This window comes from Gossypium hirsutum, chromosome A06 (assembly GCF_007990345.1).
Source record: "Gossypium hirsutum isolate 1008001.06 chromosome A06, Gossypium_hirsutum_v2.1, whole genome shotgun sequence".
NCBI classification, from domain to species: domain Eukaryota; kingdom Viridiplantae; phylum Streptophyta; class Magnoliopsida; order Malvales; family Malvaceae; genus Gossypium; species Gossypium hirsutum.
Genome location: NC_053429.1, coordinates 88,498,736 through 88,526,435, shown reverse-complemented (window position 1 = coordinate 88,526,435; position 27,700 = coordinate 88,498,736). Strand labels below are relative to the sequence as shown.

Genomic DNA, 27,700 nt, shown 5'->3' with positions numbered 1-27,700 from the left:
TGCTAATGCTCGATCTAAACGCCGCTAATGCTCGATCTATAGTGGCGTTTTTTATCCAAACGCCGCTAAAAACTTATTTTGCTGTAGTGATTCCTAGTGTCGACAATGCGTGCTTCTAGCCTATGATTGATTAAATCCCTAATTATCTAATTAAATAATTAATTATCCTAGATTGAGTTATTCATCACCCTTAGTAAGAACACCCTTCTGGTCTCATCTACACTAAGGATTACCACCTAAGTTACCTTTCCAGTATTTTCCTAGGCATACAGATACCCTCTCGATCTCTCCGCTTGGCAAAAGTTATACACAATAGGATAACCTTTCGGTCTCACATATCTAGATATTCTATGAGGGGCGTCACTCCCTAATATACCAAGTACTCTTGAATAAACAACCAATTTCAGATAAATAATTACTTAATAAATAAATTAGTTTATTAACCGAAGTATGTGAGATATGAGTAAAGCACAACAATCTATTCTAATATTCATACAATGATTAATTGGAGAAATCAAGGAAATATAAATAAAAGAATAGAATAGAAAAGATCATGAATATATACTGAAGCGCAAATCCGGAGCAATCTCCGCTCGCAATTGTAAAAATATTAAGCTAAATTATTTTTGGTCACTTAATTAAAACAAGTTACAATTTTGTCACTAAACTAATCAAAAGTTTTTGTTTAAGCCGTTGAGTTATTAAGTTTATTTTTTACATTTCACTAACGAGCTCCAAGTAACGATTCTATTTTTTACATTTCACTAACGAGCTCCAAGTAACGATTCGATGATTGGTACGGTAGATCGATATCCAACAACTAGTAAAAGAACATACCTTAGATCCAAGTCGATCAAGGGTCAGTGTCGGAGATTGGAGAAAAAAGCTGTTTGAATTTTAGTTCGCAGATTCATGATATCCAAAGCTATTTCATGAAAAAAAAACTAAACTGTAAAATAAAAGGAAAAATAAAGCTTTCAATTGGTGCAAACAATATGAACATAGAAAACAATATAACATCGACTTTAGCAACCCATTGACTTAAATGAAAACTTCTGAATAGTTTAGTGATTAAATTGTCACTTTTTTTAGTTTAGTAACCAAAATGAAAATTTATCCATAGTATAGTGACTAATGATAAAATTTACCCAAAAATTAATAATAAAAAGGAAGTACGAAGAAAAACGAAATGTTCTGAACATAATAGCTATGAAAACGATGTCGTATAAATTGTAACGTCGTATAATGGAATAAATTGAAATTTCCTTCCCTTTGTGAAAACAGACATTGGTCTGGCTTGCGTCGATCATCAGAGCAATTGTTTCAATCCATTTGTTCCAATTGTGTGTATTTGTCCCGCGCGACACCCAATTCTTCTCCATTTCATATCTTCCGTGGCGTTTCAATTCCTCAAGTTAGATCAAGCATTTCTCTTTTCCTTTCTTCTTCTTATCTCTGCCAAAAAAGAAATTTAAATTCTTCAGCAGATCTCATACAAAAAAGCAAAACCAAAGGTAATGGCGGGGCTGTTCGGATCGCAATCCTCTACGGTTGCACCCATGATTGTCACCAGCACACCATCCACAGATCTCGCCTTGACTAATTTTGCTTATTGCTCCCCTTCCGATCTTCAAAGCTTCGCCGTCCCTGGCTCCAAACTCTTCCTCGCTAACGTCGGGGATGCCTTCGTTCTTACTGTTTCATATCCTTTTTTTTTTAATATTTTTAGTTAAACGCAGTTCGCACGATTTATTGTTGCATTGTTCATAATTTATTGTTTGAGTAGCATAATGTTATACTACACTATTTATATTAATTATTCTTTACTACGCTCATTTTCATGGAATTATGGAATGTAAATTCATAATTGATAATTTTGGGAGATGTAAATTTGTTAATTCTTTCAATTTATTAGAATCTCATTTTTTATTAATGAATTGTTTTTTCCCCTTTATTACTAAAAGAAGTTGAATATTCATATTTTGAAAACATGTATTTTAGTTTTAAATGTTGCCGGGTTTATTTATTTATTTTGAACTATTCTTTTCCTTCTTTGCTGTTTTAACTTTATGGTCTAACCTTAACTAATAAATACTTCTCATGAAAGCATACGCAATGGATATATTGCTCTAAATGCTATCCATCGTCGCCTTGCAAAAGTTTCTAATGGTGACAATGTATCAGTGAGCAGGTTAGTTAACCTTACCTTTCGAAATTTGATGGTCAGATAGTGCCTAATCACTAACTGTTTTTCTATTTTCCTGTCACCTGCAGATTTATTCCCCCTGAAGATTTTAACCTTGCATTGCTTAGGGTTGAGCTAGAATTTGTGAAGAAGGGTACAAAAAATGAGCAGGTAGATTTTAATGCAGGATTTGATATATATATATATATATTAGATGATATTAATTGCTTGGATGGCTGGGAGTAGGATTAAATGCTGTTTGCCATTGTTGTAGGTTGATGCTGTTCTTCTGGCTAACCAGCTTAGAAAGAGGTTTATCAATCAGGTAGAGCTACATGCGGTTTGCCTGTTGTAAAATGCTTGCTTTAATTTTATGGTTGCGTAGTTGGCTAATTCTTGATTCAGCTAAATTTAGATTTTTTTCCTTAATTCTCTGTTTCATAACGAAGGCCATGTTGGAGAAAGTTTGTTTCAAATGTACATGTCAGTGTTTTTGTTGTTCTTATGTTATATCAATTCACACTTGGAAATAATTTGCTTGATGACATTACCTGTTTTCATGCTCATATCTCATGCAAATTGCTTGTTTTGTACTTCCTCTCTTTCCTCAGGCATTAACACATGTAAAATAGATTTCTTCTATCTATTTTTTCACTCATATCTCATGTAAAATGTTGGTTTGGTACTTTCCTCTCTTTCCTTAGGCATGCACATCTGCAATAGATTGAATGATTTTTGTTGAAGTCATTGAATACTGGTTTCCTTTTGGCAGGTTATGACAGCGGGGCAAAAGGCTACATTTGAGTATCATGGTAATAACTATATTTTCACAATCAGTCAAGCTCAGCTGGAGGGGCAAGCAGCAGCTAATGCTCCTGAAAGGGGGATGATTTCCAGTGATACTTACTTTATCTTTGACGCACAAAACTCAAGTGGAATAAAGGTGATATATTGATATGTTAGTTGTTGCAGTTTTATCTTTTAAAAGTGTATTGACCAATGGACATCATTGTCACTCGCAGATATTAGATTTGTATTATATTTATGTTTCAAGATTGTAATTTAATCTTATTATACTCTGACTATTTATTTTCTTTAAAGTACTTGTATCTAACACTTGTTTCCAACATATTCAATGCAAGTATGAGGGTACAATCCTCTAAATATATGAAAAAACTTCGAAAAAATTGAGCATACCTGTTTCAAGCTCATAATTGCGTCCAGCACTCACCCCTGAGTATGAATAACCTAGATTTAATCCACTTGATTTGATTAGTTTTAATTCACTGACTTGTGTTTGCAATGCAGGTTGTCAATCAACGTGAAGCTGCTAGTAGTAATATCTTTAGGCACAAAGAGTTTAATCTACAATCACTAGGTATTGGTGGCTTAAGTGCAGAGTTTGCTGATATATTTCGAAGAGCTTTTGCCTCTCGTGTATTTCCTCCACATGTGACTAACAAGTATGATAACTTAGTCTTTAAAACATACTATTTATATATAAGATACCTATTTATTTGTTCTGACAAGAAAGCTTGAGGTTCTAGGTTGGGAATTAAGCATGTTAAAGGGATGCTACTTTATGGACCTCCTGGTACTGGCAAAACTCTCATGGCTCGTCAAATTGGAAAGATGTTGAATGGAAAGGAACCAAAGGTTTGGTGTTTGTCACCTTTTTGATTAACGTGATTTATATTATTTTGAGCCGGGCATCGTTTAATCATTTAATTCTGATTATTAATTTTTCGGATGGAATAAAATTTATGAATTTGTCTATGTTTGATCTCAGTATTATGACCTTGAATTGCACATGATTGTTTGGCTATAGATACTTAGAGATGCTATTTTTTATTTAAGACATGTATGCCATGCTTGACCCAGTGTCAATAGCATTTTGAAATTGTGCTGTTGTAAGCTGATTCAGGACACAATTTTGACAAAACTTTTAGTTGGCAATTCAATTGTGTGTCCTTCGATTTGTATATTTTTGTCCATCATATAGTTTCTGCCTTCTCCATTCTGCTGTTGCTGTTTTTGCATCAGAGTTTGTAACTTTCTGTTGGCGGAGTCTGCTTTATAGTGTACTCTTTTGAGGTTGCTTGCTTGCCTTCATGTTTCAGAGATGCTGCAGTTGACTTAATTAACTATTATGTTTGCCTATATGGTGACTATTACTTAATATTGTAATTGGCATAATGCAATATATTGCTTCTTGCTGTATCTATTTAGATTGTTAATGGCCCTGAAGTCCTGAGCAAATTTGTTGGTGAAACGGAGAAGAATGTCAGAGACCTATTTGCAGATGCTGAGAATGACCAAAGGACGCGTGGTAAGAGATATGTGCTTACTAGTTTTAGTTTTTATGTTTTTCTTCTAATTTTGTAGTGAAACATTATGTTCTTTGACTTTTCAGGTGATGAGAGTGATTTGCATGTCATAATTTTTGATGAAATTGATGCTATTTGTAAGGTACAAAACTGCTTTGTATACATTTGTTCATCCCTATAGTACTTTTACATGGTTTTATTTGATGTTTCTAATTTCTTTCACATTATAACTTTCATTACGCAATGTTCTTTAAAATATTGAACTGGTGGATGATAAAATCGTGGCAAAGATTTGGATATTATTTAAGTCCTAGAATCATTCTCTGATGTTGATCATGTATGCATGCATCTTTATATGCATGTTGATGTGTTTTAGATGCTAACAAAACGGAGGGAATCTTCATAACAAAAAATATTTCAAGTTAGAGACCACTTTTTTTCTTAATGTGTGAAGGAATCGGTGATCTGACCTAGTTACATATAACACCCTTTGATTGTTATGCTGAGTCATTCTAAGATCCCATGCTAATGAGAATCTAGACAATTGAGTTGAGGCTGTTTATTTGTATTTTTGAACATTCTGATATAATATGTGCCTTTATTTTCTTCTTTTTTCAGTCAAGAGGCTCAACTAGAGATGGTACTGGAGTTCACGACAGCATTGTGAACCAGCTTCTTACCAAGGTCAGTGATTAGCTCCTGACAATTTTTTTCTTAACAATCACTACTGTTTGTCTCATGCATGTGTATTGGGCTCTTGTCGCTAACTTGTCTTAGTGATATGATTATTTTAACTAAAGTTAATTTACTTTTCAGATAGATGGTGTGGAGTCTCTAAACAATGTTTTGCTTATCGGAATGACCAACAGAAAGGATCTACTTGATGAGGCCCTTTTGAGGTTGCTCCCCCCCTCCTCCATTCTCTCTCTCTCTCTCACTATCACACACACACACACAAAAACATACACACATGCGCGCATACAGTCACCAGGCAAACCAATTGATCTGTCTACCTGTTTCACATTAGGTCATCCTCTACAGTAAGAAGCTTGATTAACACCCATCAAGTAGAAACAAATATTTGGCGCATTTTAGTGTTGTGGATTGTGGACATTAAAATTTCGAAGTATACTAAGAGTTACAGAAAATTCTTGGTTCTTATGAAGAATTTGATGGCCTTTGATTAAGAGTTGTACTTAGGATCTGGAAATAACAGGCAATAAGCTGTTGGAATGTTTTGCTATGTAATTTTTTGTGTATTTTTTCTGCTTTATGGTCTTTTCAGTTTCTTGATGATTTATTAGTTTGATGACTGTTGATATATCTTGATCTTAATTAAATCTTTGAATCCTTTTCTTCTGTAGGCCAGGACGTTTGGAGGTTCAAGTTGAGATAAGTCTTCCAGATGAGAATGGTCGTTTTCAGATTCTTCAGATCCACACAAACAAGATGAAAGAGAACTCTTTTCTTGCTCCTGATGTTAACCTTCAAGAACTTGGTATGTTTATTAGTAATTTATGATTGTGATATGTATATTCTTCACTGCTATGAAAGAATTAACTATTAAAGTAAGAGTTTAGTTCTTTTATTCCACTGTCCATCCACTCAAAAGATATACAGGCTGACAGATAACTTGATGATTATTTAAAGTTGTGTTTTACATTTATTTAGTTTTGTTCTCAATAGATTGTGTAATATTCTTGAGGGTCCTCCGGATGATTAAACTTGGTAGTAAAATCTTTATTATAATACCTTCTGAATGTACCTGGCTTTGTGCTTTCTCTTTCTAAAGCATATGCACATCATGTTGACAATGATCTTGTGGCTAATCCAGTATTTGAGAAAGCCTTACAAGTTTCTATTTACTTCTTTTATGTTCAGCTGCTCGTACAAAGAATTATAGTGGAGCAGAGCTTGAAGGTGTTGTGAAAAGTGCGGTGTCTTTTGCTTTGAATAGACAAGTAAGTATGGATGATCTTACCAAGCCAGTGGATGAAGAGAACATTAAGGTTACAATGGATGATTTTCTCAATGCACTCCTGGAAATCGTTCCTGCATTTGGAGCCTCAACTGATGACCTTGAACGATGCAGGTGATTCTTTTTGTTCAATTTAGTAGAAATTTCAATTCTTTGATTAGAAGATGTTAATTCCATTCTGCTTGAATTCTCATTACTTTTATGTTCTAGAAGTAGGTTTAGAAGGCAATAGTCTTTGCAATGATGCTTCGAGCCTTTAACTTTTGTTGCTTTTAATAATTTGTGAACATTTCTCTTAAACAAAATAGTGAGCTGTGAGTATCACATGTAGTCTTCTAGGTTCTGCTTTCAGCTGATTGTTAATTTTTTTCTTTTTGTTGCTTTTAATAATTTGTGAACATTTCTCTTAAACAAAATAGTGAGCTGTGAGTATCACATGTAGTCTTCTAGGTTCTGCTTTCAGCTGATTGTTAATTTTTTCTTTTTGTTGCTTTTAATAATTTTTGAACATTTCTCTTAAACAAAATAGTGAGCTGTGAGTATCACATGTAGTCTTCTAGGTTCTGCTTTCAGCTGATTGTTAATTTTTTTCTTTTTGTTGCTTTTAATAATTTTTGAACATTTCTCTTAAACAAAATAGTGAGCTGTGAGTATCACATGTAGTCTTCTAGGTTCTGCTTTCAGCTGATTGTTAATTTTTTCTTTTTGTTGCTTTTAATAATTTTTGAACATTTCTCTTAAACAAAATAGTGAGCTGTGAGTATCACATGTAGTCTTCTAGGTTCTGCTTTCAGCTGATTGTTAATTTTTTTCTTTTTGTTGCATCCCATTGGTCTATTTTCTTGGTCGCCTTGGTTAATTTAAAGATAATTGTTTCTGCGTTGGCTTGGGAAAATACGAATATTTATCTTGAACATTGAGTTCGCTTTATGGGGAATTAAAGACCGTTCATTAAAATATTTTCTCTCTCTATCTCTCTCTTTTTTTAGTTTCCTAGTTGTATGACTCATATCTTTCAGTTTTGAGTGGCTTTGCCTGAATTGTTTCACATAACATAATTTTTAGACTTAATGGCATGGTGGATTGTGGCGACCGGCACAAGCACATTTATCAGAGAGCCATGCTACTGGTAGAGCAGGTCAAAGTAAGCAAAGGAAGTCCTCTGGTCACTTGTCTTCTAGAAGGGTCAAGTGGAAGGTAGGCAGCTGGAATTTCCTTTTGTTTGACATCTTTTATCTTTAACTTTAACTGAATCTAGGTTGACTTGTACAGTGGCAAAACAGCATTGGCAGCTACTGTTGGCATTGACAGTGATTTCCCATATGTCAAGATAGTAAGCTTCTGACCTGTAGCATGTATAAATATATTGCAACCTTCTATTTGTTGTTAAGATTCTTGTTTTTTTAATTTTTATTTTATAGGTCTCCGCTGAATCAATGATTGGTCTTCATGAGAGTACAAAATGTGCTCAGATTGTCAAGGTTTGTGGTGCCATGATCCTTAAATCTGGAAGTGATATGCATACTTTTATCTGAACAAATTATTGCTCTAAATCTGAACTTTGCTTTGGTCTAAGCTGTTAACATATACAGTCAACCCTCTCTATAACAGCCCCATTTGTCAGTTAAGATTTTGCCTGTTATAAAGAGGTGGTTATTATACACTTATAACAGCATGCTGTTTTAGAGAGTGAATTGTTGTAAACCTACCTTAAAATTCATATTGTGGATTTTTATCAAATGGAGAATGTGAGAATTATGTTAAAAAGAAAGTTGGAATCAAATCAACAAAATTAAAAGACAGAGAGCAGGTGCATGCATTATTGCTTTTATGCATATTTTATTTTACATTCTTTCACATGCTAATTATTAAGTTCATAAATCTAACAAGTTACATTAATCAATATGAGTTATTAAATTAAATTAATTAATTTATCACTAGCTATTGAATTTAAGTAATCAATTTATAGGTTTATGATGTTCCAAATTCATAGTAGAATATTTAACTAGAGAACTTAATTGTTTGTTGAATTGATATCTTTAATTTCACTCATTAAAGATTATTTCATTTAATAAAATATGATTAATAATTTTTTCATGTGAAATTTAAACATTTTATTGGAATAATATTTTAGTTAATATAATTTTTATTTAATAAATTCTAATTAATAGGCTTGCTTATATGAAATAGTTATAATTTTACTTAAAATTTTTGACAATATGCTGTTATAGAGAACTAATTTAATAAAGAATGTACTTAATAATTATAAATGTTGATGTTATAAGTGAAAAGCTGGTATAGAGGGTTAAAATAAAACATAAAAATCGGTTCTACTAGAAACCTGGTTGTTATAGAGAGGGCTGACTGTATAAGAAATTTTGGTTTACGTTTGAAAAATTGATGGCTAGGAATATTTGTGCTTCATGTATCAAACTAGGATAATTTACATTAGAAAAAAGTTAGAACATTTTGAATTTAGTGCACTTTGGCAGGTATTTGAGGATGCGTACAAGTCACCCCTGAGCATCATCATCCTTGATGACATAGAAAGGTTAGGGGAATGAGAAACTTATGCTATTCATTTTGACTTGAAATGTGCAATGTTGACAGAAATAATTGGTTAATTATTGTTGCAGGCTACTGGAGTATGTTGCTATTGGGCCCCGCTTTTCAAATATAATTTCTCAGACATTGTTGGTCCTTCTCAAACGTCTTCCTCCTAAGGTTTGTCTTTGGTTCTTTCTATGTGTTTCAATCAAGTACTCCTAATGGTTACTTGGGAAATATTTAAGACTTTTTCCATTTTTTTTTAAAAAAAAAGGAGATAATTGAACTAGGTTAACAATGCTTTCTCCCATTCTCTTGATTGAGAAGTCCCATGCTGCTTACTAGTTAAATCATTAACATTGTAGAAGATACAATTTGATTCATATGCTAATCGGATCAGTTAGCAAACAAGTATATTGAGAATCTTGTTTAATCTGAATTAAGTGTATTGTTATTTAGATCTGCAAATGCTTGTCTTTCAGGGGAAAAAACTTCTGGTGTTTGGTACAACCAGTGAGATTACCTTCTTAGATTCAGTAGGCATTTGTGATGCGTTCTCTGTCACCTACCATCTTCCTACACTGAAGACAGCTGATGCAAAGAAGGTAATAATGTTATCAATTTTATTGCTTTAAGTCATCTAGGGGTTTGATATTTTGCTTTGCTTTCTTCGGCTTGTCAGTGTTCATTTGCCTCAATTAGTGTTAATCTCTTTGTTATACCACAATAGCAGAAAAAAAACAACATTTAAACCTGTCATTTTTTATAGAAGCTTCTGACACAACTCTCAAACATGTGGAAGTTTCTTTCGATCAGATAGTTTTATTTTACTATTCTCCTTCGTTACTGAACTGCATTGCTAACAATGTTGTCTGATATTTGTGGACATTATAAGTAAATTTTTCATGTTTGTCTCAAACTCCAAAGCAAAACAACTTAGTATTGCTCTTAGTTAGGGAGTTAAATTTATCTAATCTGCTCTTTATACCCCAGGTTTTGAAACAACTGAACGTATTTGCTGAAGGAGATGTCGATGCAGCTGCAGAAGCCCTGAATGATGTGAGTTTAAACAATCTGCCTGATTTGGTTCATTCATAGGCATATCTTTTTATTTACTCTTTCTCTTTATGTGTACTGGTGTATATAGGAATGTCCATTTGTGCATGTAGGGCGTAGGTGTGAGTGCATGAATATGGTGAATGAGCTTTCCAAGTGCCACATCATTATTTCTAGAACCTTGAGCTATAGATAAAATGAATCTCCATGATGAATTTGTAGTTGGGAAATTCACACTTTCTTTACGTTTATATCTTGTTCTAGACAATGATTTGAAAGCAAATGACGTGGTTATCATACTAACTCATGCCTGTTTCTGTTTAGATGCCTATCAAGAAGCTGTATATGTTGATTGAGATGGCAGCACAAGGAGAGCAAGGTGGAGCAGCAGAGGCAATCTACTCAGGGAAGGAAAAGATTAAGATATCTCACTTTTATGATTGCCTCCAGGATGTAGTCCGAGTCTAATTCACACGTTTTGTTCATTTTTACAATCTGGTCGTTTTCTCATACACTCTGGATACATCTTCATTTTTCTACTTGGTTTCTCCATTCCTCTCCCGTTAGTTCCCTTTTTTCTTTGTGTTTGACGATTTGTAGACATTGGTTGAAGGTCATGGGAGAACTTATGTTGGGAAGTTTTTTTCCGGGCCTTTGTTTGCTGCAGCTGCATTTCAGCTCTTAGTAAAATCCCCCTCCCCCACTCTCTGTAACTCGACGATATATATTTATTATATATATTCTAAAACTTTTATGTAAATCTGCTATATTAGATAATCCCAAAGGTGCTTTCGGCCCAGTTGATCCAATGCATGAGGTAGGCCAAAAAAACGCCGCGGTGTAAAATGAAGTACATTTGTCTTCATCTTCTGTGTTGCATTGAATATAGTTTATTTTTCAGTAAACATCTGAACGTATATATCTATAGATTTCGATCCATATTATTCCATGCATAAACAATGTTAAATAGCCCACTTTTATTTTTGTGGCTATTCAACTCAAACAAAATATCCTAGTGCTTTTCGCTTTTTATAAAAAATGATTTGAAGGTAAAATATCAAAATTGTCCTCATTTATAAAAGCTTTATGGTTTAATGAATTCACTTCAAGTATTTTTTTTATATTCGGTATATAATTATATTGTTTTTTATATTTATTTGAAAAAATATACCATTATATATTTAAACATGTGAGGGTTATGTTGGTATATTATTCTAATATTTAAAATATAGCTTTTATATATATAAGATAATAAAAGAGGAAAACAAAAGAGAAAGAAAAAGAGGAGGGAAAAAAATGATGAAGTGTTTTTATTTTTACTTTTTGCACATTTGAAGTATTAAAAATTTATATATTACTAATTTATTTTAGATGTTTTTATATATTCATATCATATTTAAGTCTGGCTTAGAGTTAGTTTGAGAGTGTGGTCACCTAGGGCTTAGGGCAGGAAGGGGTTCAAAAATTTTTTCCTACTTTTAACATGAAAAAAAAATTAATCTTTTAAGTTTTTTGATTGACGATTCAATATAAGTAGGGATAAAAAAAAACTCTAAGTTTATTTATTTTATTGTATTATATTTTATATTTTTTTTAAAAAAAATCTTAATTTATTGTTTCACGCCCTAAAATTATTAAGAATGGACACGATGACATTCATTTGACATGTTTTACATTGCATTTTAATTTTTATATATACTTTTCATAATTTGTTGTAATAATTGAATTTAGTGAAAATATTCATACGACCTTGTTGATAATTTTTAATATAAATGTTTACCGACTTTTGCAGGTTCATGTATTCATGTTAGTTTTATTTATTTATTATGTTGTATCAATTTCTAATATTCTATCTTATCCTAACTTATATTTTATAAATGTTATTCAAGTTTAATTCTAAATTTAATAACATAAAATATTTAAGTAATAACATTTTAAAAACATTTCTATCAATTGTTCAACATATTTTGAAATTGATAACATTTTAAAAATGTTAGTACATTAAATAAACATTTAAAAAAATAACAATATAATAAACATTACTTAAATTTGAGAAACTTTAAGAGTTTATATTGTATGGATAATCTCCAATGTCTGAGAATATTATTATTGTTGATGTTTACACCATTATTCATTTATCAATATTAGTAATTTGATTAACTACATGAGTTGAACAATTGATTAAAATTTCATTAATGCCATTGATGTTATTGTATTAATTGAAATTGTTTTATTGTTACTATATTGTTACCTATGAGACTAGTAAAGCATGAAATTGTTTATTTGATAAAAAAGTTTTTAAAATGTTATTACTTAAATAAACATATTTATCAATTGTTTAAAATAATTTGAAATTATTTTAATATTTAAAATATAATTTATACATGTATAACATATATCAGAGAAGAAAGGAGGAAAAAAAAAAGAGAGAGAGGAAAGGAAAAAATGAAAAAAGTTTTTATTTTTACTTTTTACACATTTGAAGTATTAAGAATTTACTATTATATGTGTATGTGTGTAGAAACAATAAATTTAAAATACAAATGCGTGTTTAAAAATAATATCTAATAAATAATGAAACAAAAAAATTGTTACTAATTAATAATAATAACAAATGAAATATGCATTATATTAAAATTAAAAAAAATTAGATTAAATTGGTCAAATCTCATTGTGTTCAATTCTCAATCAACAACATTATTAATACATATATACAATTGATGGAGGTAATAAGTATCCATAATAAAAATAAAAAGGGTTTAAGGATGTAAAAGGCTCTCAAACTTAAAAAAAAAAAAAACAATTAAGCCCTTGCTTTTTTTTTTTTACATTTAGTTGGGTACTTAAATTTTCAAAATATATCAAAAAGACCCTTTGACCGTTAAAACTAACTATCCTTAATTTTTTTCAGTTAAAGTCACCCCGTGCCACAACCACGGCGTGAAATGTGACAAAAAATTATAAAAAATAAAAATCAATAAAAGTTATAAAAATCATTAAATTTTAATAAAAATGTAAAATTATTTATAAATTATTAAAAATTAGAATTTCTTTTAAAAATCGTAAAAATTATTGTAAAATTTTATATATTTTTTCAATTAAAACCATCATGAACATAACATGAAATGTGGAGAAAAATGATAAAAATTTATAGAAAAATTATAAAATACTTCTTTTAATATGATAACTTTTATAAATTTTTTACGAATTTTATATTTCTTTACAATTTTTTTTATAATTTCTTTAATGTTTCTATAAAATTTTATAAAATTCCAAAATTTAAAACATCACCGGGCAGAACCAAAATAAAGAACCTTAATGGAAATTCACAAATACCAGATCTGTTAAAAGAAGTGTGATCTGATATCATTTAAAATGTCTGTGCTTACCATATATTTTGCTGGATGTGTGGTGAGTTGCATATTTTTTTTTTTGGGTAAAGTAAAAAATAATGGTAGAAATAATAATTGCAATTGTGATTATAGCTCTCTTTATTTTCTTACAATATATTTTGCAATGGATGGTCTAATGTGTAACCAAGAGTGAAGTACCAGAATCGCTTATCTCATCCTTAAATGAAGTATATTTCAGTATGTTAGGTACAAGGAGAACCCAATTTTAACCTAAAAACACTTTATCTAATTTCATTTCACGAGATCATTAGCATTTTAATAACAAAAAAATAGCAAGAAAGATTGAACAATCAAGTGTAAATAAATCACTTTTTCAAATTCTGATTCATACCCAATCATCTTACACTGAATTTCGAATCAAAACAACCCAAATTTATCAACTTCACAAAAATATACACCATAACTACCCAAGCAGCAAACAAAAACAAATTGAAATCTAATCATACTTTTCTCTCCAAGAGTAAACCAAAAAGAATACCCAAGAAAAAGCCAACAATATGTCACCAACCGTCTGTCGAAGCCAATCCCAAGCCAAATCCTCTACTCTTCTCTCGAACCAGAACCTCCACATCGCCACCGATACATGCAAAACCGTGCACCCTTTGGCGAAGAATGATTGGAACTCTCTGTCTTTAACAAATGAGACCATGAAAAGCAAGAACCCCACGGCGAACAATAGCAGACCCGCGAAGGAATCGGAGGTCCGGATCAAGAGCTGATCGTGTGGAGTGGATCCTAAGAGCTTGGTGGCCGTCTCGATCCCGTGGGTGAATGTGTACATTTCTTTCATGTAGAACATCATGAGTGCGCCGCTTGATAAGGCGATCACCGAGTGGAGGAGACAGATCAGCCTGAAAGCTGCTGCTGATGTTGACATTTTTCGTGGTGGGGAGGGGGGGATTGGGGTTTTTTGTTTGTGTCTGAAAGGGATGGTGATCAGTGGTTTGATTTAAAAATAGACATGATTGTAGTGGAAAGAAACCCTAACCCCAAAAGCTCATTTTGGGAACCGAATGAAATGAGAAGAAAGAGGAAGATGAATAGGAAAGGGAAGTGATTTTTGGTTAGTTCCAGTTTTATTTAATTTCAAAGGTTTATAATATTAATAATTATTATTATTAATGTTTGAAATTAATCGCTAACTTCAGCTTAGCTTACGCCAGTTTGTCGGCCGGATTACTCCGCGCTTCCATCTCCTTTTTTTTTCCCTTAAATATTTATTTTATATTATTATTTGACTAGTAAACAATTTGTAAGTTTAACTAAGTAATCTTAAAAAAAAAAAACTTCTTTAATTCCCTATACTTTTTTATTTTTTATATTTGAAATTTAGTCCTCTCATTTTTATTTTAAAGAACTTAGCCATTTTATTTTTTAAATTTAAAAATACAAATCTAATTATTAACATCCTCAAAGTTTTTCTATTAAATTATTAAAATGTTTTTTTAATTGTAAAATAAATTTGAAAGAATAATTTTAAGGTGAAGTTAACAATTGGACATAAATTTTAAAATCTATAAAATCTATAATTAAATTTAGTGAAATAAAAATTGAGGGATTAAATTTTAAATTTACAAAAAAAAGTAAAAAAACTTGTAGCATTTTTAACCATTTTATAACGAGAGTTTAGATGATAAATGGGTTTGTTGAAATATGTTTTAACTTTTTGTGGTGTTTGGGAAGTAGAATTTTTAAAATTTGGATTTTAAAAATAATGTAAATTGAGTAGTAAATTGTTTAGAAATATAGTATTCATAACAATTTCTCAATTAAATGGTTCTGTTATATGCTTATTTAGTAATGAGTTTGCAATTCTTAAAATATTTTTGAATTTGATAAATCAATGTTTTTGTATTTTTCTACTATGTATTTGAGTTAATTGCATCAGATATCCTTAAATTGTGACCTTCATTCTAAATTGATCTTAAACTTTAAAATATTCTAATTACATCCCTAAACTATTAATGTTATACCAATTAAGTCTTTTCATTATTAAAACTATTAATTTAACCATTAAATTACACGGCCAATCTTATGCAATTGAATTTAAAATGGAAAATTTTAAAGAAATAGAATGTTATTGCATAACTTTTAAAAGTAAAACTAAAAAAAGGAAGAATAAATGATAAATCTTCTGTAAAAACTTTGAAAACCCCAAAACTAATATTTTTTAAAAATATATTTTTTACCATATTTATTTTTCTTAATCTTTTTCATTTTAAATTATGTCACATAAGATCTAACATGTTATTTAATAGTTAAATTAATAATTTTAGTAACGAAAGGACTTGGTTGATATAATCTTGATAGTTTACGGATTAATTAGAATGACTTGAAATTTAGGGATAAATTTAGAATGAGGGTAATAGTTTTGGGATGTTTGGAGAAATTAACTCTATATATTATATTGAATCTCAACTAATTTGTTCATAATATATGCATTTCATTCTTACCATTTACATATTATATATTTTATTTCGAAACATAAATTTTTAAAGATTTAATTTTGTCTCTAGTCCCTATGTTCTTTAGAATTTTTTGAAATTTAGTCCATTCACTTTTAATTTCAAGCATTTAGTTAAATTTGAAAATTAAAATCCAATTGATAACAATGGTAACTAATGTTTGCTAAATTTAAATGTGTTAGAAATTGGACTTTAAATTTTAAATCAAATTTTTTAAAAATTAAAACACCAACTATTCATATTTATTGAAAATCCAATAACAATGTTATCAATTAAAATTTAATTTTCAATTCAAACAAATATAAAAAATAAATTTGAAGGATTAAATTTCAAAAATATAAAAATTATAGAGACCGAGAACAGAAATTAACATTTTAAAGCCATGAGTTGGTTTGTTTTATAGGAGGTGAAAGGTAGAAGTTAATAAAAAATCAAACTCAATAGTAAGTTAAGTGAATTAACATAAATAATTGATTGCTAAGTGAGATAAATGAAATTATATTTCTCTGTCTTCTAAAACAGTGTCACTTAATTTGGTAGATGAGAATATCTACCATAACATGCTCACAGAAATAGTTTTGTATTTTTATTTTTTAAAAAAATAATAACTAATTTTATCATTCAACTAAAATTTTACTTTTATTATTACTCCTATCAATTGTATATATTGATAATATTCAATTGAATTTGTGTCATAAGTTAATTCGATATTAACTTAAAGATTGATGACAATACAATAATAAACAATATATTCTTAATTTGATGTATTTACATGTTCACAATTTATTTTTTTTTCATTTTAATATTTCAAACCATATATTTTATTATTTATTATGTTATTTTTAAATACATTATTTTCACATGTGTATGTATATGTGTACAATAGAATTTTTAGTAGAATATAATTTAATTAATAAATACAATATTTAGCATTTTTAAATCCATTTTTATATTTATAGAATAATGCAAAAGAAAAAAAAATAGGTCATGTAACTAATAAAAGTCAGAAAAAATTAACTCACTGATAGCCTAACTTCAATGGCTTGAGATCAACAGTTATAATATTTTATCTTTTATTCTCTATCGGATATACTGAATGTAGATATAAATGAAGTTGTGATGCTAAGATTAATGATTAATCAATTACTGCCCTTCTTAATAGAAAAAAAAAAGTTAGAAAATCCCAAACCTATGAACAAATAAGCAAAAAATCAAAAGACTTGCTGGTTGAAACTTTTGACAATGTCGAAATCATGATTGTTGCGGCAGTTGATTTAATTTGACAAATCTGGAAATTAGAATCCAGATCCTTCTTCAATTTACTTTAAATTTGGAAAAGTAATCATATAATGAAATTCTTTTTTGAGTTTTGATTTTTATTTATTTTTACATTTTTCATTAGGTGTTGTTTGTGTTGTACCCAGTATTATTAGGGTAATAATTATAATCTCTTTCATCACAAATAATTGTAATTTCTTACACATATTTGTTTATTAGAGTAATTATATTATAATTCTCTATGTCATGTTTAGTAATATAAATTGTGATTAAACAATTATATAATTATTATAAAACTTATTAGTATGATAAAAATGTTTTTTTCTTTAAATAACAAAAATTAAAATCAAATCATCATATGTATTATGTTAGTCTAAAAAAGTAGATGATAATATAATTACTAATAAAAATAACAAAATAAAAATCATATGTATTATAAATTTTATATACTTTTCAAAGTATGGATAATCTCAATTCTACCTATAATTGAAGTTATAAAATATGCAACATACTAATGTCACGGGGTTAGAACTTTAGGCAGGCAAACCATGTAGTCTTAAGTGATTCCTTTACTTCAAATCTGCCCAAGTCAGCCTATCTCTCGAAAAGGCGAGAATTTTCAAAGAAATTCTCAAAGCCATTGAAACAAAACGGAAGCAAACTATCAAGCAAAGAAGCAAAAAGCGGACATAAAAGCCACAAGAAAATTAAGCTCACCAAATGTTTGAGTATGCTCTCAAAATATTCTAATACTTTAAAGAAATACAATTGAGTGATTACAAATGAGGGGGAAGGTCTCTATTTATAGTTGAGTTCCCCTAAATCCAACAATACAATTTAAATTACATCGATGGTCAAGATCAAAGCTTATGTACAATATTCACCATGATAACCCTGATTTTACTAAAGTGTTTCACTAGGCCACCAATGCTTCAAGTAGATGGGCTTATCCATGTGTTCCATGACTTGGGCTAGTTCAAATGTGTTAAATAAGCCCCATACGATTTTGTGCGCAATCGTCACAAGCTTTAATTCGCGACCCGTGACATTCTCCCTCACCTATTCTCGCGATGCCCTCGTCACATCCTTAGAATGACACTGGTTTGATTTGTATTAGAACAGCCTTAATACCTTAGTTGTTTCCCAACTAGTCTCTTTATTATGTAGTTTTTCCCCTCTAAACATTTTCCTTGGCTTATGTCTCCGCCTTCATCTTATTCGAATTGTCTCTCTCGTTTGTACATCTTCTAAGAGCCCGCCACTATTGGTTTCCCCAATTTTTGACTTGCCTTTTTTGGGATCCCCTTGATCTTGATCCTTACAAATAGGCTTAGGCACACTCACACTAAACATTGGGTTAACCTTGAGTAGTCACCAACTCTGATTTGTAAGCCCTTCAGCTTACCCGCTTTAGAACTCTGAAAGGGCCCCTGTGTCTTTGCCAAGCCAATGTAAGTTGTAATGAAAAACACTAGAAAAATGTTTGTAATGTACCTTGCTCATAGCATTTACTCGTTTTGATTGCCTAGTTTCAATAATCATTTTTCCCACAAAGTTTGATGCACAACCCACCTCTCTCATAGGTGGTAGCCTTACTGATAACTCAACAGGCTTTACATTAGTTTGTTGTAGCTCCAGCATTTCCAAAGGGGTTTCTATAACAACCTGATTCCCAGTGGTGTAGAAAATAGTGGTTTCGGGACCACAATTCTGATGTGTCAGCCCGTAAATATTAATTATTTAATATTTACAAGCGCATTAGTGTTGTATTAAATTTTTGTTTAGAAATTTTATCGTTTAGATAGTTAATGAATTAAAAATGATTAAATTGAAAAAGAAGTAAAAGTTAACCCTATTAGTTAAAAAGAACTAAATGATTATAGAACTGAAAATTCATGGACTAAAATGATAAATATACCATGTAAGTAAATGTAGTGGACGGTTGGTAAGTAAATAGTGTGAAATTTGGATGTTTACTTAAGAGAAAAATAGTAAATAGACTATAAAACTGAAATTAAATAAAAACAAACAAATCCTATCATCTTTCTCTTTTTTTTTCCCGAAATTAAGAAGAAAGAAATAGCCATGGGAGAGTTTTGAAGGTTTGGTCATTTGGTGTGTTGCATGTAAGTGATTTTATTATTTGTTTCTTGTAAATTTGACATTTTTATTTAGTTATAGCTTAAGGTAGCTAGGTCAAGGATTATTTTGTGAAATAGCCAGGTGTTTAGAAATTTATCATTAATGATTTTGAATGTTTTTGTTGTTAGTTGGTGTTGTTGGAAGCTTAGTTGATAGATGTGATCAAATTGTAAAATAAATTTTAGTAAATTTGACTTTAGAGACTAAATAGGAAAAATATGGAAGTTAGCTTGATTTTTCTTGAGAATCCTTGGAATTTATGGGTAATATGAATAAAAATTTAGTTAAATGGGTTTTTGTATCAATTGTGGAAATTGGCTTGTTCAATACTATGGACTAAATTGTATTAAATGTAAATATTTGAGGCAAATGTATAAATATTTTAAATAAGACATTAGATGTATTAAATGAGTAGAACGTGAAATTGAGGCTAATAAATAAAACAAATTCTATTATAAATCAAGATCAAGTTGATAATCGTGGAAAAGGGAGTGTTGTGGATTAGTCCTTGAACTTTTACTGTTTCTACTGTTTCCCCTTGGTAAGTTTGTATGGTTAAAATTTAGTATAATTTAAATATTAAATTGCTTGTGGATTGAAAATTATTAATTGACTTGAAAGTATTAAATTGTGGTAAGTGAATTGATTTGGGAAAGAAATTGTATTAAAATTGTTAAATGATAAATATGCGAGCCAATGAACGTAAGATAGGATACGATTGACATGCCAATATGTTATATCGCGCGTTGTCCGAGATTGGTTGATGTTGAGATGATGATTATAAATTCATTCATGTTTACTGAATATACTGAAGTTTAGCATTTGTTGTGAACTATCGCGTTATGTTATAGTGTTTCAGGTGTGTTTTGAGGGAGGATGTAAAGCCTACGGGCTTGACACTTGGTGCCGAGGTGTGTTTTGGAGGGATGTTAGCCTACGGGTTTGGCACTTAGTGCCCAGGTGTATTCTCAGTTAGTTAGCTCATTTAAGCGATTTGGTGTGTTTGGTTGGTTAATTGTGTATCCAAATCCATTACAATGTTCATTGGGTATAGTTAATGATATAACATATTTGATTGAATTGATTCACTCGTATACAAGTTTATGACTCACCTGTGATTTGGTTATGAATGGCAAGACTATGATTTATGACATTTCTGTATTATGTATTGATTAAGTTTATTCGGTAAGTCAATTGTTTAATATGTGGAACTTACTAAATTTAAGTAAGCTTACTTGTGTTCTTTTTATTGCTTTCTTGTAGATTTTTTTGAGGCTTTAGGCGATCGGATCAATTTCAAGATTCACACTATCCAAAAATCTATTGGTAGTTTTTGAATGCTCGTATTAGGTTATATGACATGTAATAGGTTAAATGAATTTATGAGGTTTTTTTGTGAAGTTGTTAAACTTGAATGATGCTTGTCTTTAGATATATTTTGGTACATGTGAATATGTTGTTGATTTGGTATATATTTATATTTGGAGTTTGTTTGGCATATTTGGTATAAGTTTAATGAAAGTGTGTGAATATGGCAATTTAACTTATAGATTGAAAGGGGTGGTATTTTGGTACGTATCGATATTAAAGATGTTTGAGTACTTTAAATGCAATTATTTTGGTTTGAAATGTTATTTTAGTTTGGATATTGAATTGTGGTATCAACGAGGACACATTGGTTAGTCTTTTAGATGTTTGAATAGATTATTTTATTTATCTATTGTAAAATAAGTGAATTTTGGCATGAGTTGAACTTTTAAAGATGAGGTTTTACCATTTTAAAGCAAGTATCGATACTTTGGCATTTGGTATCGATACTTGACCATTTGAATAGTTTTCTAATTAAACAAAATGCTAATTTGGTATCGATTTTTATTTGAGTATCGATATTTTTTCATAAAATATAGATACCCTAAAATAAGTATCGATACCATTGTTTTGCAAAGAAAACAATATTCGATTTTGGTATCGATTTTCAAAAAGGTATCGATTTGGTATCAATACCAACTACACATTTTCATTTTAAACTTTAAACTTTAAATATCTTTTAAGTAAGTCTTATTCCGAGCTTGAATTTTATCATTAAGTAATTTTATAATTTTTTTCATATAAAATTTAATATGTTTTTTATATAGAATATCAATTAAATTTAAATATGTATTGTTTAATAATGTGATTGTTAATTGTAGAATGTTAATGTAGCATCTCTTTACTTAGGTTTAGCAACCGAGCCGGGTAAGGGGTGTTATAGTCTCCTTATCCCTTCAATCTAACAAGTCAATGTTCATACCACAATGAACATCCTCGACTAGTTGGATTGCCGAGAATAAATTGGTTTCACCTTTCTCATCACAACTCACTGGTAAATGCATTATTGTAGGTGAGTGTCCAAGATACATATGCAATCAGCAAAATGAACCAACATAGAATTAATTGTCAAGGAAATTCAAGCCAAGAAAAAAGTTATAACCATCTAAATGAATTACCTCAAAGTATTCCTTGCCTTTCCACTGATTGATCTGTAGCTCAACTCCTTGTGCTACTCTCATAGTTGGGACCTCTTTATAATTAACAATATTGATATTCTTAGTCGATTTTCTAACTGAGAGACCAAGTTTACTTGCGGCTTTTTCTAACATGAACAAGTCTAATGCCCCTATATTAATAATAGCACTCCTTTGACCCACGACGTTGATATCCACAAACATCAACCCTTTCTACTTGTGATCCTTCTTCGCTTTTGCAATATTGAGTATCATTGATCCAATCCTTAGTACCTTTGCCTCATCAGGCTTTGCTTATTTTCTTTACTGACAACTTGGATTGCTCTAGACAGTCTCATATCCTCTATGTGGACCACAACTTAAGAAGAACTTCACTAGCTCATTCGATTTTTTTTTGGGCTTCAACTTCCCATTTTTGTGCTTTCCCATTACTATCATTTATGCCATTACCATTCTTAACATGTCTTGCTTAATCTCCCTTACCATTTCCCTTCTCCTTGGGCTTGGAAAAGTCAAACTTATCTTTCCTTGAAACAATCACGAGTAAGGATTTTGCTACGGTTATGGCTTTAGTAATTTCTTTGACCCTTCCATGTTGCAACTCTTGCTTCGCCCAAAGATTCAGCCCATCCATAAAGGAGAAAATTGCCTTCTTCTCACCTAAATTGGAAATCTAGACCATGAGTTCACTGAACTATTTCACATACTCCCTAACTATGCTTTGTTGTGTAAGCCGGCACTACCTAGCTTGAGCTTGATTGCTCACATTGATGTGCATACACCAAGAAGATAATTAACACAAATATAGATTTAAAAGAAATTTTAATTACAAGTGTGACAAGTCAGTTGCAATATTTGTATGTTACAATGGGACACAGAGTATTTCGAGAATCGAACCCAAAAGAGATTGGGTGATAAGGTGAATGAACAATGATCAAGCATGCAATTAGGAAGTCTAGATAGCTAATGGCTGCTATATTACGACAATCCATAATTCAAGGTTGATTAAACTAAACTATACCTAAAAGGACTAAATTAAAAAAAATTCAAAATTAAAAAAGTATTAATTCGATAAAAAGAATCATCAATTGATATCCAAGTTAATTGCTTAAAATCCTAATTTGTCCAATTTTACCTCACTGTTATCATTTTAACCAATTGGACGATTTAGTCTAATTTATCTCTCGACATCACTAAACTAAATTGAGAAAATTAAATTTGTTTACAATAGGATTTGCTCTTGGTCTTACCTACCTAAATGTTCCCATAGAGTTGTCAATTCTAGGTTTTGAAGTTTATTCAATTTAGCCTTTAACCCTAAAATTAACCATGCTACATTTCAATTAATCAACAACTATAAATCTTAGTTTCTACTCATCATCAAAACATAAAGCCCAACCAATTTCATGCAAAATTGGATCATCAAATAACCATAAAAGAGATAAGGGTTGAGAAATGCTTATTGAATCTTGAAGAAGTCCTTGATTAAAATGAAGGTAAGCAAGAATATTCACAAATCCAAAACCCAAATTATTACTATGCACTTTTGATAACTAAAAACACGTAAATATATTGAATATTTTGAAAGAAAACTCAAAATAAAAATATAAGTCATTGTATCTTTTTGGAATAAAGATAAAAGTAAAGCAAAATAAAGAACAAACAACAAAAATAAAGACTAATTTAGAAAAGGAAAAAAAACTAAGAATCTAAAATGATTAAGAGAATAAAATATAATGATAAAAGGATGTCTAGCTTTTTGTGCCATAAAAATACCTTAACTATATAAGATTTCCTAACTCTAACATTGATAAAAATGCTCTTAAAAATGTGATGACTTGAGTTGAGTTTGACACAAAATTTCCCTTGTAGTATTTTTACATGTTAGACCTTAGTGTCACGACACTCATGCTTGGGTGTTGTGACACGCAAAGCAGTCTACACTAAAGAGGGGCATGTGAGCACTCGGTGTCGTTACACACCCTTATTGGTGTCACGACTTAGTTAACAGGCCATTTGGTTCATTTCACTTCAAAATTTGACTCAAAGTTGTAACCCTGCAGACTTGGAGTCGTGATCTTTGGGCTCAGTGTTGTGTCACCAATGCTTAATGTTGCAACCTCAAAAACAAGCCACCTCCAAGGTGAGTTTTGGTGAAGTTCGACTTCCTTGGGATGATGGCGAATCAATGTCATGATACACATATCAATTGAAGTTCTCCTTGATGTATGACCTTAATTCTCTCCCCTACACAAGCTCAAATCAAACACCAGACTCCTAATGACATAGTTCGTAACACCCCTTACCCGTATCCTACGTTGGGATAGGGTACGAGGCATTACTAGACTTAAACACTTGTATACTAACAATTTCGGGTAGTAGAATTTTGCTCAAATTTAAAACTTTCAAACTTCCTCTTAACGTCCCTAATATGAACCTATGAGGCCTAGAACACACTTTGGAAACGGTTTAGGAATAAACCGAACACTTTTGAAAACTTTGAATAATTTCAATGCAAACAAAGGCATACGCCTGTGTGGGAGTGCGACATGCTCGTGTCCTCTTAACATGGGCATGTTGAAGGCCCGTATAGCTCACATGACCTGAACCTATCGGGATACGCCCGTGTCCCTATCCCGTGTGAATTTAATTCTCATTTTGAACCTACAGGAGTTTTTACATGGCCTCGCACACGTCCGTGTCCATGACCGGTGTCCCTTACATGGCCATGACAAGCCTGTGTCTCAGCCCGTGTACTAAAACCTTGACATTTTGTTTCTGACGGCATCAACCATTTAGGGGCTCATGCCCGTGTGCTAGGCCGTGTGGTGAATTTAATTTCGCAATTAAGGTGCAGACTTCACATGGACTGGGCACATGCCCATTTACTGTGGTCGTGTCCTCCACACGGTTAAGACACACAACTATGTCTCTGCTCATATAGTTACTACTGGGCATTCTATTTTGCCAGATTTTGGTGCAAGGGACACATGGCCTGACTATACGCCTATGGGGTAGACCGTGTGTCACACACGGCCTAGACACACGCCCATGTGTCTGCCCGTGTGGACTAAAATAAGGCTATCTACCAAGCCTTTTTGCCACCCTTACTTGCATCAACCTACACAACATCAAACATCTCCAAACCAAGCATAAACACATACCCAAAACAGCCACAACCAAACATCCACCCATCGATTTTAATCTATTTTCTATCATGTACAACATCTCTTACTTATCAATGTGGACCATGCAATAACCACATCCATGAAAATTCTCATTAAATTCATTTAGAAATAATCAATATTAATCAACATCAATGGCCTATACAAAAAGAATATCACATCAATATGAGGCAACACTTATGGCTAAACCAACATGACACTTAATAAAAAGACCAAATCCCTATACATGCCATACTCAAAATGTTAAGTAACCCGTGGAACCATTTGGAATACTAAAAGATATCTGATAAGCCTCACACGAGAGGGTAAATAGCCGATGCCATGTTCTAGACATGGTCTTACACTGGCTCACATGTCGAGGCCAATGCCATGTCCCAGACATGGTCTTATACTAGCTCTCTTCTCAATGCCGATGCCATTTCTTAGACATGGTCTTACACTAGCACACATATCAACGCCGATGCCATGTCCCAGATATGGTCTTACACTAGCTCTCATAATGTGGTCGATGCCATGTCCCAGACATGGTCTTACACTAGCACACATATCACCCAAATGTTATGGCATGGATATTCAATCTATTTCTAACGTTCAACCGTGAGTTTTTACTACATCAGTTTTCATCATGCACAATCACAACAGTTATCAAACACTTTATGCCATATTAATTTTTCAATATATAATAATAATAAAGTTGTATTATTTACGTACAACTTACCTCGGTATACAAAAAGTGGACGACTAGATTGAATTAGTCTACTAGCTTGGTCTTCCCCTGGTCTAGGTCCGAATTTCGTATTTCTTGATCTATAATGATAAAATTCACTAATTTAATCATCACATTAATCAAGACATTTCATAATTCATATTTTGGAAAAATGATCGTTTTGCCCTTAGACTTTCACAAAATTATGATTTTGCCCCAAGGCTCGTAAATCGATTTTCATCAAATTTCCTCATTAATCAAACGTATCCAAATCTATTTTACGCTTATTTCAACTCACAAATCCAATTATTTCACACCTTTACTACTTATTTTGTAACTTTTACAAAATGGTCCCTTTTAGGTGTTTTTATGAAAACCCCTTTCACTAAAGTTGTTTATTTAACAACCATGATTCATTTTATTCTATAAAAATTCAGAAACCAACATTAGTACTCTCATGTAAAACCCTATACTCTTAACCATTTTGCAAAATAGTCCCCCCATTAGTTAGCTTAAGCTACAAGGGCCCTAAAAGTACAAAAATCATCAAGAAAGACCATCAAAATCACTTACTTGCAAGAGTCTAAAGTTGCTGAAAATTTCAAGCTTTCACGGCCTTCTTTCTTGGAGAAAATTTATGGGGAAGAAAGATAGAATGAAAAAGATGAAAGCTTCTCCTTATTTTATTATATTTCTAGTGAAATTAGTCACCAAATTTCACCTAACTTTGACCTTACAATTTCTTTGTCTCCATGTTTAGCCACTAAAAAAATTGTGGTCTATTTACTCAATAAAGGCCTCTAATTTAATGTTCCATAGCTATTTGACACCTTTAGCTGGTAGAACAAAATTTTTGCACTTTATGCGATTTAGTCCTTTTTCAAAATTAAGCATGCAATCACTGAAATTAGTTCACTAAAAATTTCAAACACTCATATAATCATGCTATAACACATAAAATAATATTAAAATAATTTCTCCGACCTCAGATTATTGGTTCTGAAACCATTGTTCCGACTAGGCTCAAAATCGGGTTGTTATATAGTTTTGCCAATTTGGGTCTAAAAAATTATAAAAGCTAGCATTTAAACTAAAAACTAATAATAAATAAAAATACATTAAAAGAATTTTAACTAATTGAGAACAAGCTTATTAAGCACATGAGAGAGCTTAATTCGACATATTAAATTATGACAGATCAAACTTCGCCATACTTAAGTCTTTGCTTGTCCTTAAGCAAATACTCAAGACACTACACATGCAACTAGATGACCCTTGAGCAATGGTGAGACATGAAATTTGATCAATAGATATGTACAACTCAATCAATAATTCTAACATACAACTTAAGAATGATGAGTAGTAAACTTACAACTTTGATAGTAAATCAACTTGGTTCACAAAGTTACAGAATGGACAAACATAGAGACATGCAAAAGTATTGTAGTTCATGTTATTCCATCAAAATAGTCTATATAGATATTATGTATATACATAAGATGGAATTCAAATCATTCATTTCTCAACAAAGTGTTGCAAGTTAGGGCTTTATAAACAGAGAGATGTTAAGGTTACAAAGGACTTCTAGGCCTTTAACAGTAATGACCCGATTTTTAATGGAGTTAGAAAAATCGATTTCAGAATCTCATTTTCATAAGCTGATTCCATAAATATAAAATAGGAATATTTACAGAGTTGGTATAAAAATATTGTAACAGCCCTATTTTTAATGATGTCAGAAATAGTGGTTTCGGGACCACAAAACTGATGAGAAACTTCATATAATTAGTATTTAAATTATACGAGTCTATAATAATTTTATATTAAATTTTTATTTGAGGAATTTTAATTAATTGAATTAATAATTAATATGACTAGTTTAGTCCAAAAGTCAAGTGGTTGTTGAAAATGAGT

General features: G+C 31.1%; 2 protein-coding genes across 2 annotated transcripts; one reads left to right on the top strand and one right to left on the bottom strand.

Annotated features, from left to right (window-relative positions):
* The first annotated feature begins 1,262 nt into the window (after positions 1-1,262).
* On the top strand, positions 1,263-10,943 carry LOC107895350 (vesicle-fusing ATPase). Its single transcript, XM_016820661.2, has 21 exons — positions 1,263-1,702; positions 2,096-2,191; positions 2,275-2,356; positions 2,460-2,510; positions 2,958-3,128; positions 3,494-3,648; positions 3,733-3,841; positions 4,415-4,514; positions 4,599-4,654; positions 5,131-5,196; positions 5,329-5,411; positions 5,877-6,010; positions 6,394-6,604; positions 7,556-7,687; positions 7,763-7,823; positions 7,912-7,971; positions 8,983-9,041; positions 9,127-9,214; positions 9,520-9,642; positions 10,031-10,096; positions 10,418-10,943. The coding sequence occupies exons 1-21, from the start codon at positions 1,518-1,520 to the stop codon at positions 10,559-10,561; spliced, it is 2,232 nt and encodes a 743-aa protein (XP_016676150.2). The 5' UTR covers positions 1,263-1,517; the 3' UTR covers positions 10,562-10,943.
* Positions 10,944-13,803: 2,860 nt separating this feature from the next.
* On the bottom strand, positions 13,804-14,698 carry LOC107895351 (uncharacterized). Its single transcript, XM_016820662.2, has one exon. The coding sequence runs from the start codon at positions 14,381-14,383 to the stop codon at positions 13,943-13,945; it is 441 nt and encodes a 146-aa protein (XP_016676151.1). The 5' UTR covers positions 14,384-14,698; the 3' UTR covers positions 13,804-13,942.
* Positions 14,699-27,700: the final 13,002 nt, after the last annotated feature.

Excerpts from the sequence above, each read along its gene's own strand:
- LOC107895350 (XM_016820661.2), top strand. The coding sequence starts at position 1,518 with ATGGCGGGGCTGTTCGGATCGCAATCCTCTACGGTTGCACCCATGATT. Across the intron at positions 2,357-2,459 it reads AGGGTACAAAAAATGAGCAG|GTTGATGCTGTTCTTCTGGC; the intron begins GTAGATTTTAAT and ends CCATTGTTGTAG. Across the intron at positions 7,972-8,982 it reads AATGTGCTCAGATTGTCAAG|GTATTTGAGGATGCGTACAA; the intron begins GTTTGTGGTGCC and ends GCACTTTGGCAG.
- LOC107895351 (XM_016820662.2), bottom strand. The coding sequence starts at position 14,383 with ATGTCAACATCAGCAGCAGCTTTCAGGCTGATCTGTCTCCTCCACTCG.